The sequence below is a fragment of the Neolamprologus brichardi genome, chromosome 9, assembly GCF_056152115.1.
Source record: "Neolamprologus brichardi isolate AB-2024 chromosome 9, ASM5615211v1, whole genome shotgun sequence".
In the NCBI taxonomy this organism is placed as follows: domain Eukaryota; kingdom Metazoa; phylum Chordata; class Actinopteri; order Cichliformes; family Cichlidae; genus Neolamprologus; species Neolamprologus brichardi.
Genome location: NC_142112.1, coordinates 2,531,134 through 2,541,310, shown reverse-complemented (window position 1 = coordinate 2,541,310; position 10,177 = coordinate 2,531,134). Strand labels below are relative to the sequence as shown.

Below are 10,177 nucleotides of genomic sequence, written 5' to 3'. Positions count from 1 at the left end.
TTTGTCATGTGAGCTGTCATTGAAAACCTTTCTGTTGACTTGAATGGGGAATGCTATTTGTAACGTAATCAGAGATCATCCATTTCAGGCTGCTGCACATAGGGAAGTATTGTCTTCTCACTGTGAGGAGAAAGTAGGCTTATCAAGGTAGTAGTAGTGTTTAAGACTCCATAATGAGCAGTCCCAGCAGTAATAGCAAATTAGTCATTTCTTGAAATTGTTATTGATTTTCAGCTGATTTTCCAATTATGAGTTAGATTTAACAAAATACATGTTTATGGTTTAATTTGAAGGGTTTTATAAATTATTTAGAACATTTCCTCACATACAGCAAAGTGGACTCAAAATGCAGACTCAACACACGGAGGCTGGAGAGTAATGTGGATCGTTTTTTATTTACAAAGACGTGATTAAAACAACTGTTCAATAGTGAAAGGTGCAGGTAGCTATATACAGTACAGGCAACAATATACACGGGCATGGAGAATCTAAAGCAGTGTAACCAGGAGCAGGCTATACAGAAGAACATGAGCTATGATCTATGGCTTTGAAACACAGGTGACAAGAGGGGAGTCCATAAACTCTGGAGGCATGAACATGACTACTTGACAGGGTTCTGAGGGTTAGTGCATGGCACTGATGTGGTAGTGAGAACAACAAGCCAGAGCAGGATGTCCCCAGCCTCCTCCTTTCACTTAGTGGATTTGGGGTGTAACCCTCCATGCATGGTCAGGAGCTTCCTGGTCTTGATGTCAGTGGCTTCTATCTTCTCTTTTGGCCAGTTTATTTTCCCAGCAGGGTCCCTGATCACCTGCACAGCATAGGTGTTGATAGCCCTAGTTCAGTGGCTGGATGGCATTGAATTTTCTTTGTGTATCGATAAAAATTATTAACACATTTGCAAGTCATGGTTTCACAGTAACTGACATTAGCTAAACTCAGCTAAAGGTCCTTTCACATGAGATACGTCACGCACAGTGCTGCACCATTCATGTCTGTTGCATGTGTTACACAGAGGTGGGACCAAGTCATTGTTTTGCAAGTCTCAAGTAATGTCAGGCAAGTCAGAGTCAAGTCTCAAGTCACTGGTGTAAAAGTCACAGTAAAGTCTCAAGTCTGAAACTTTGAATTTCGAGTCCTTTCGAGTCTTAAAAAAAAATCGAAAAAAGCATGTTGCAGTTATGCTAAATGTAAATATTAGACCATGTGATTTTTAAATCTCTGTTTTTCTCAACACATGACGAAATAGTGAACTTAGAAAATATACACAAATTGTGAAATTGCACCTCTATAAAATGCAGCTCAATTAAACTCAAGCTCCAAGAATAATTTTCACCGACAATTCTGAGATAAGCTGCATGTTATTCTTGGATGCGCTTGTAGGACCGGCTTTAAAATAGCATGACAAAAATATCACACACATTAAAGTTAGTTGACATCACAAAGTTAGATGAAGTCAGCTATCTCATCGCAGCAAAAGAGAAGCACCACCTATCGTTCTTTATGCAACTTTAAATGTCGGACAAAGTTGAAGTTGTTCCATCTCTGTCTGTGATTCTCTGCTTGCATGTTTTGCATGTTGCATTTCGTTTTTTTGTTGACTACTTCATAGTTTATGTACCTGAAAAAAAAAACTCCTTGCAGAATTTTTGGGCGTTTTTTTTTTCTTCTTAAAAAAAATCTGGTTAATTTGATTGGCTGTGCTACAGCTCACGCACACATACGTACGGAGTGTGGTTGGAATGAATTGAATAAATGAAGTGAATTAATTGTGCACACTTTCTATATATATTCTATATAATATGTGTGTTAAATTTTAGATTTGGGGTGAAATATCAAGTCTTTTCAAGTAAACCAGTTCAAGTCCAATTCAAGTCACAGTCTTAGAACATTTTTTCAAGTCATGTCTAAAGTCATAAAATTAATGACTCGAGTCCAAGTCATGTGACTCGAGTCCACACACTGAAAAAAAATTGGAGTGACATTTACTTAAAAAAAGCTAGGCAACTTTTTCCACACAGAAAGTGCTTGTAATCTTTACTTGGGCTATTTCTAAGTAATATTTACTTACTAGAACCATCTATTTCTAATGTGAAATACACAAGTAAATTGCACTGGCAATACTCATCTATAGATTGTAACTTTTACTCAGAATACCATTGCATCCAATTACAAAACCCAAGTGAACATTGCTGATATTTCTTTGTGTTTCTTACTCATCTTTTCTTTGTTATATTCTATGTAATTATTAAGTAATATTTATTATGAATGTACTAGTTAATATTAATCGAATTGAATAAATATTCTTATTATTCTATTAAATAATAAATCAATATTTTCCAAAACAAATATTTGCAGCTTAAGGGACACTTTTATTTCACAGTTGAAATGGCATAGATATATTTAAAATATCTACATAACATTATAACCACAAAAAACATGGCCATAGAACTTGCTCGCAACTTGCTCGCAAATTTCAAAACAGAGCATATACACATATACAAAAAAAACCATGCTATTCAAAAACTCAGTGTGCACTGTCCCCTTTCTTCTAATCAACTTTCAGAACACATACATCAACTCTGTCCATTAACAGCTGCAATCACTACCTTTGCAGACATTCTCAGGACGTTCAGGACAGAAAGAACTTGTATAAAACTGAGCAACACTTGAAATTACTGTCAGAAAACAGACAAAATGCAAACAAATTAATTGTGCTGGACAAAAGCACAAATAACACTGGAACACTCACGCTAAAAGTTTCTTGTGGAGAGACTGGACCTTTGGTGACATTTTAAGGATGTCAAGCTCAAGAAACAGCTTCTGAAATACCTCAAACGTATATTTCAGTTTCAGTGGGTAACTTAAGTTGACAGCATAGATGACACCCATGAGCAGGAGGCAAGCGTTTGTCACACTTCCGCAGTCCTCCAGAATTTCTGTCCCCTCAATGATGACCGACACGTTCACAGGATCTTGGTTTTCCTGTGCCACATTGGGATGGATTACGATGATCTTCATCATGTGATTACTGCAGTCCTCTTTCAATGCTTCTTGGCTGACGTCCTGTGAAAACAAACAAACCACAATTAGAAATAACTAGAATAGATTCCAAGTAAAAGAAAAGGTTAAGAGAAAAAAATGTAAAAATAAAAAAAGAGCTATACTCAATTTAGTATACTCAAATCAAACAATATTCATATGGCACTTTTCATACGTAAAGTTACAGAATGTGCTTCACAGAGGCTGACCCTGAGACAAAGAAAATCACTTTTGGGGGCCATCCAGCCTGGAGCTGTCCATGGGACGGCACGCGTGTTGGTAGACCAGAACCATTAAATCATTAAAATAGGTTATAAAGGTATAATCAAATGAAATACTCTTTTGCTCATAAAATAAAGTTAATAAGTGATCGTTAAATAGTCAGAAAAAAATCAGACAAAAGGCAAGTTGAAGTTTAAGGCAGATAAGATAAAGATTAAATATGATTTAAAAAATAAAGGGTAAGAGCATAAAGATTTAAGAAATTAGTTAAAAGCCTGATTAAAAATATTAATCTTGAGTCTTTTTTAAAAAACATCACGAGTGTAGAGAATCTTTGACCTTCAATATATCATCACAAGTGAAGACCAGATTATAAGGTTAGACAATAATTTTAATACAGTCATTATGATCATCAGATACCTGATGGTCTTTGATCAGCTCCTCTCCACTCTCTCCAAGATACTCAACTAAGCAACGAATGATAATGTCCCTTCTGCCATCGACATGATGCTATTAAACCCAAAAAGAAAATTTATTGCAGAAAATACACAACATAACATATGTAACATACATACATAACAGCACATACAGATGTAAACAGAAAGTTACCCATGGAGAATGTAAGCCTGCAGCTACATTCTAACGTTGTGAAGTGTGCAACTTAACATGAATTTCTCAACGATGTGTGTTAAGACAAGAGTCCAGTGCATGTCATAATCTGTGGGTCTAGAAACTGTCTCTGCCCAGTGAGGAAAGTTTTCTGCCTCATCACTGGACATGCAAATGAATTTTTCGCAACATATCAGTACCTCCTATCACAATATTAACCAGTCAAGGACAGGAATTCCCACACACAAGAGTAATATTTTGGGAAAGAATTGTATTGGAGTCTATGGGCAGCAGGAAGGGATCTCGCTGCACTCAGAGGGTTACTTTGAAAATTCTGTAAATTTCTCTGCTTTTGAGCGCATATTAAGGGAGAGATGACAGGTTTGTATACACTTGTAGAGACAATCATGTGCATAAATTGTTAATTGTGGCCACAGTGTCAGGATCAGGAGAACAGTTTCAGCCAACACAGACACTGATCAGATTAAAGGACAAGTTCAGTATTTTACACTTAAAGCCCTGTTTTCAGTTTATGATGAAATCGAACGATTTTGATTGAAATTTGGACACATGCTGCTGGCCCGAGCATTTTTGGTTTCTGTGGTAGCACACCCCCACCTCCACAATGGCTTCATAGGTGCACTGGAACAATCCTTCCTAAAACGCATAAAACTGTCGTTTACAAAGACGTGAAACTCACCGAGTGGTCAGGAGTGTTCACTGATATGTTCACACAAAAATCGCTGCAAAAGATACTTTCCAACTGTTTTTTATTGTAGTTTTTGTCCAACTCCATTGACTTGTATTAGATGTGCTGTGATGTACGGTATTAGTCCGCCGCTATTCTATTCTATTATTCAAGCTCTGTACGGAAGAATGTACAGGTGTGAGGTGTTTGAAAAAATAGGTCCACAGTTTTACAACAAATGGTAAAACACCTGTTGGAAAGCATTTTTGCAGCGATGTGTGTGAACATATCAGTGAACACCCGTGACCACTCAGTGAGTTTCACGTCTTTGTATGAAGACATTGTGGAGGTGGGGGTGTGCTACCACAGAAACCAAAAAAGCTCGGGCCAGCAGCATGTGTCCAAATTTCAATCAAAATCGTTCGATTTCATCATAAACAATCTGAAAACAAAGCTTTAAGTGTAAAATAACAAACTTGTCCTTTAAATAAGAGTGATACATTCTCAGTGTGTATGACCTCATCTTTTCCATTAGATTATGTAATTAAAATAATTTAAAATTTTACCTTATTCAGTGAGTCCAACATTGGTTTTATTTTGGTCCCTGCAGTCCCACCCTTCCTTCAAAATATCTCCAGGAGTTTGGTGGTGTACCCGTCCAATCTGGACAAAAACGTTCGCTCCAGATGAATTGTGGTTATTCGCTTAAACTCCTCTTTGATCTGAAATGAGAGATAAAAACACAAAATGATGTCAAAGATGACTCATGAGATCTCACATACACTTAGTTGCTGCATGAACAAGAACTGGATTTACCTGATTTTCACAGAACAGAGAAGGCCACCTCTCTAAGAGGTCTTGGATTGCGGGGCAATCCTTGACAACCTCTTTTCTTCTCATAGCGAAAGACTTCTCCATTTTCTCATTAATTGCCCTCTCATTGTGCTTCTTCTTCATTTCCTTCAGCAAATCTAGTCTCTCCATCTCTAAGGTTTCCTCAGTCTCACCGAATGGCAGTGGTGGCAGATAGTTGACTTCAGCTTTTTTTGCCCTTTTAAAGCCTTTAAGTGAACCCTCTTCACTGGAGCATCGTCTCTTCAGTGTGTTCACCTCGAGCTCTGGAATGGCTAATTGGCGACCTCTTAACTTTGCCCTGTAGTTGCCCATTTTATACTTTATCCTCTGTTGCCAACCATATAGGCCATTAAAAGACCCTGGCTCTTTGAGGCATGGGTATTTTGCTACCAAGGCTTCAGCAACAGCTAAAATCTGGACACCAGTTGGATATGCTGTGAAGCCAAATATAGTCTCTGCAAGCTTCTCAAGAATGCTACTAGTTACGCTTGGGTTGTTCAAAAGTGTGCCATCATTTTCATAAGCTTGCTTTCCTGCTTCCAGTGCAAGGTCTATATCATAAGAGAAGTCTGGTATTTCAAACTTAAATGGCCATGGCTTAGACCTGTAGGATGGTCCACTCTCATCTGGGGAGGACAACAGGATTGTGTCACATACAGATGAGGAGGAGCTTGCTTCTGTAGATAGTGGAACTGGAGATTCGACTTCTGACATGTCCACAGTAGTGAGACTCAAGATTACTGGTTCAGTTTTTACTACTTTGAGGTTAGCTTTATCTTGTACTTCCTCAATCGAGGTCAAAGTGAAGAACTGACCGTTGAAATCCATGTCCTGGTACATAACAGTGAATGGTCCTGTAATATCAAATGTCTCTCGAAGAACATCATTGAGGTCCTGAAGTGTGCTTGGGATGCCTGCAGGTAAAAGTAGTTTGTGGACATCATCCTCCCCAAAAATTATCCGCAGTTTCGCTGAGGGTGCCATATCAACAGGAAGAAGCTGCAACAACAGAGAAGAGAAATACACAGACATTTATTCACTCCTCACATTTCAAAAGGATAGGCAAATGTGGTGCTTTAAAGTTGTCAGGCGTCTTCCTGCAAGGGTGTGTGAAGCCAAAGGATAAAAATCTTTAAGCTCTCTTTGCTCAAGTAACTGCACACTCCCTGTGTTCTCCAGCTCATAACTCCTCAGGTGTTCATTGTACCATGTATTTTGTTGTCTCACGAAAAAAGTCAGTTTGTTACAAATCACCATTATCTGTAACACTTCAGAAAAGTCAGGCAGTCCTGCAGTGGAACCACAACACAACAACATTCCCACTGCATAGTTGGTGCCTAAACTGCACACATTATTGGCAACATGCACAGCTGTAACAGCAGGGAATTTGCATTTCACCAGGTCTTTTAGATCATCCTTAAGCACATCTAAAGAGTCCTCTGTTGTTTTTGTGACTGCAAGTGATGGTTTGACAGAATGTGATTGATGATATGCAACCATGAGCTGGTGCTTATTTGCAAGGGACAGCAAAATATTCCTGAAACAACCAGTGTGTCTGACCACCTTCTTGAAAAAGCTGTGTTTGGCCTCGAATCTCATTGTCCAGAGGGCAGCCAGGGGGCCAAATTCCCGAATGAGCTGAGGATAGTGCTCAAGGAAATGGTGCTTGGGAATGAGCTTATGTTGGGGGAAAACATCAAGGAATCTGCTTCGGTGTTCTGAAATGATGCTGTCAAGATAGCAAATGCTTTCTTCAGTATGGGCTCGAGACATGACAAGGTCCACAATGTCTTTCAGTGTCATCAGCATCTGCCATACAGGCTCTTGTTGGGGTACTTTTAAACCTATAATCAGAGGCAAAAGACGTAATAAGCACCAATTTTCATGTGTGTTGCCCCCTACTGATTTTCGAGTCGAAAAGTTAGCAGGAATGAGATGAGGGCGATTTGTTTTATCACTCCACTTGTATGGGAAATTGAAAATGGCATCATTCAGTTCCATGAGAGAAAAATATTTTTTCTTGATCAAGTTATCAAATGCCAAAGCCAGTTCCACTGGAACAATGCCCTCCAGCAGATCATGTAAAACATCTGGAGGGTAACCAGATGACAATGCACACTGTTTTTTTACACCATAACAATGAGGGTGATCTGGACTAGACACAGCTGTCTGTACATGCAGTGTATGTTGATCTTTGGTTCTTTGATGAAAAGACCCAGATCTCACTTCATTGGACTGAAACTTGGATCGCTCCCCAACACAAAACCGGCAGATGTATGACCCTGCAAAGCTTTCGACAAATCCTGCCACAGAGTGCGCCCCCAAATTATCTGCCACCACACTGACCACAGTCCCTTTGATGGCTTTCCCTAACGCTGGAACAAAAAGACCATCTTTCTCCAAGCTTTGGATATCTGTTAACAGTGGCTCTAAAACTCGCTGGAATCCAAACTGCTTGGTGTCTTCAGCCTTACACAGAATTGCAAGGTAGATTGATGTCAATGTGGAACATAACTGCATCCCAACACCCAATAGACAGCTGTGACTTTGTGCTTTTTTCGAGATGTCCCAAGAGGATTACATACCTCAAAGTCATCAATGTACAGGATGAGACTCACTCTGTTCTCCTCTACAGAGAAAAACTTGTTGTTTTGATAGTGAGATCCATCACGAAATGTCTGGTACTTAAAGTCATTTTCAGGTTTTTTTTTCACCTTCAAATGTGTTTTCTTGAAAAGACTTACTTAGGACCTGCACCAAGGAGGGCAATATTGGGACATACTGGAAGGTTTTGCCCTTTTTTTATCAAGTATGTGTTCTTCTGGTTCAACAACTGAAAAATGCTTCTTCATAAATTCTCTTCTCTTGTAATACGTTGTGAAAGGGCCACCTGTCCCCAAGGCAGTACTTATAGGGTGTGTCTCACAAAGATTTTTCACTAAATCTGAGATAATGGCTGGATCCAGATCACAATTATGGCTTTTCAAGGTGGACACCACCACATCTCTTAAAAGTGGACCAGATGCAGAGGTGGATATAAACTGAAGCTCATCTACTATTTCATCAATGCATTTGTTTGGGACATTGAACATGCTTTCTAACTTTAAAAATAGATGGCCAAATTTCTCTTCTATATCTTGAGACAACTCCTGTGTTTCCCCATCCCAAAGTTCTAAGCTCTCTTCCACACAGGTCTCATCCTGAGCAAACATGGGTTCATTAGGTTTGCTTTTTAATACTTCAGTTTTAAAATCCTCAAGGGTGTGTGACTGGTGTTTTCTGTGTCTATGTGTAGCAAAGGTGGAATAAATATTTGTACTGAAGTTGCAGTTTTTGAAGACACATGCAACTACTTCAAACTTCCTTAAGTGGTTGTTAAGATGCTCAAAATACTGCTTCTCTGAATTAAAAAAAACAGAGCAGCAAAGTAGACAAGTAAATGAAAGAGGTCCACTTTGTGTGACCATCTTCACATGGTGTCGAGACAAATGGGTCTTAAGGGCATTAAATGTTTTAAACGAGCAAGGGCAATCAGTGTGAAGACAAGGGACTGACTGGCTGCGACCACCATTTCCATGCTTTAGTCTGTAGTGTTTTAACAATCCCAACCTCTTCTCTGACTCAAAGCTACATATCTTACACATCCATCTCATGTTGTGGCACCTTAAACAGACAAATTGACCATCTCAAAATTAAACCAAACTGCCACACAAAGAAATTATGTGACAAGTTAAACCTAATCGTTACTAATTTGATCTTACCTTGTGGAGTTCAAATTAGCAGTCAGAAGGTCCTATGTTCTGTAAAAAAAAAAAAAAAAAAAAAAAAAGGGGGGAAAAGAAAAAAGGTTATCTATAAGCTTTTCAACTAATTTCTACTAACTCAAGGATGCACACTGATATCAATTTTTTTTTTTTTTTTTTTTTTTAAACATATGTCAGCTCGGTGTCAAATTTAAAACAGGTCAACATGAAGACTTGAGTGAAATCGAGTGCGTACATCGTTTTTGTTTTTTGTTTTTCAAAATACACCTCGTGGCAGCGGTGCAGCAATTATTTTAAACTGGACCGTGGTCGTTTTATTCACAAAGACGTTAGTTAAGGCAGCAGGCGTGTGTTGTTTAGGTGGCCATCTAAGCTGTAAAGTGCTGTGGGAAATTCTGGACATAGCTCCTGCCAGGAAAGTTAGTTAGCAAGTCTAGCAGGAAAATACACTATTTGCTAGCGCAGCTGCTTTTAGTGCGGAGAAACTGACTTAAGTAGGTGAGACAACAGGAACGTGCAAAGTTTGCCCGCTTAAAACTTACATTCATGGTTCCACTTCTTCCCGTTTCCGTCAAGTCTACCAACCGCCGAAATGTGGACCATGGTATGTCTGAAGAAAGACCGCTCAAATGTGGGGAGGGGCTTTGACGTCATGCTCCGAATGCAGAGAAGGTGGCCATATTCACTGATGTCACTCCATTACATTTTACTTGGAAATATCAACTAATTAAGCCAATGAATTGGTTTGGTGAATATTACTTGGATCGAATGATTCAATTTACATACAAAACTGAGGACACATAATTACAAACAATCCTCAAGTAATGCACTACAAGAAAAACTGCTATTTTAAAGTAATAGCACTGAATTTGTATTTTTTTGTAAAATTTATATAGCTAATTGAAATAATAATTACAGGGCCAAAAAAACATTTTTTTCAGTGCACCTCTGGTGTTACATAATAATGGTTTCCCACTGCTCTGAGCAAAGCGCAGCG

The 10,177-nt window shown here is 38.7% G+C and overlaps 1 protein-coding gene across 1 annotated transcript; it reads right to left on the bottom strand.

Annotated features, from left to right (window-relative positions):
- Positions 1-5,184: 5,184 nt before the first annotated feature.
- LOC148101094 (uncharacterized) lies at positions 5,185-9,816 on the bottom strand. The gene is made up of 4 exons (XM_087845727.1): positions 9,723-9,816; positions 9,178-9,216; positions 5,378-6,415; positions 5,185-5,283 (listed from the first exon to the last, which is right to left on the bottom strand). The coding sequence occupies exons 3-4, from the start codon at positions 6,398-6,400 to the stop codon at positions 5,185-5,187; spliced, it is 1,122 nt and encodes a 373-aa protein (XP_087701853.1). The 5' UTR covers positions 6,401-6,415; positions 9,178-9,216; positions 9,723-9,816.
- Between the last annotated feature and the right edge of the window lie 361 nt (positions 9,817-10,177).

Excerpts from the sequence above, each read along its gene's own strand:
- LOC148101094 (XM_087845727.1), bottom strand. The coding sequence starts at position 6,400 with ATGGCACCCTCAGCGAAACTGCGGATAATTTTTGGGGAGGATGATGTC. Across the intron at positions 5,284-5,377 it reads CTCTGTTCTGTGAAAATCAG|ATCAAAGAGGAGTTTAAGCG; the intron begins GTAAATCCAGTT and ends CTCTCATTTCAG.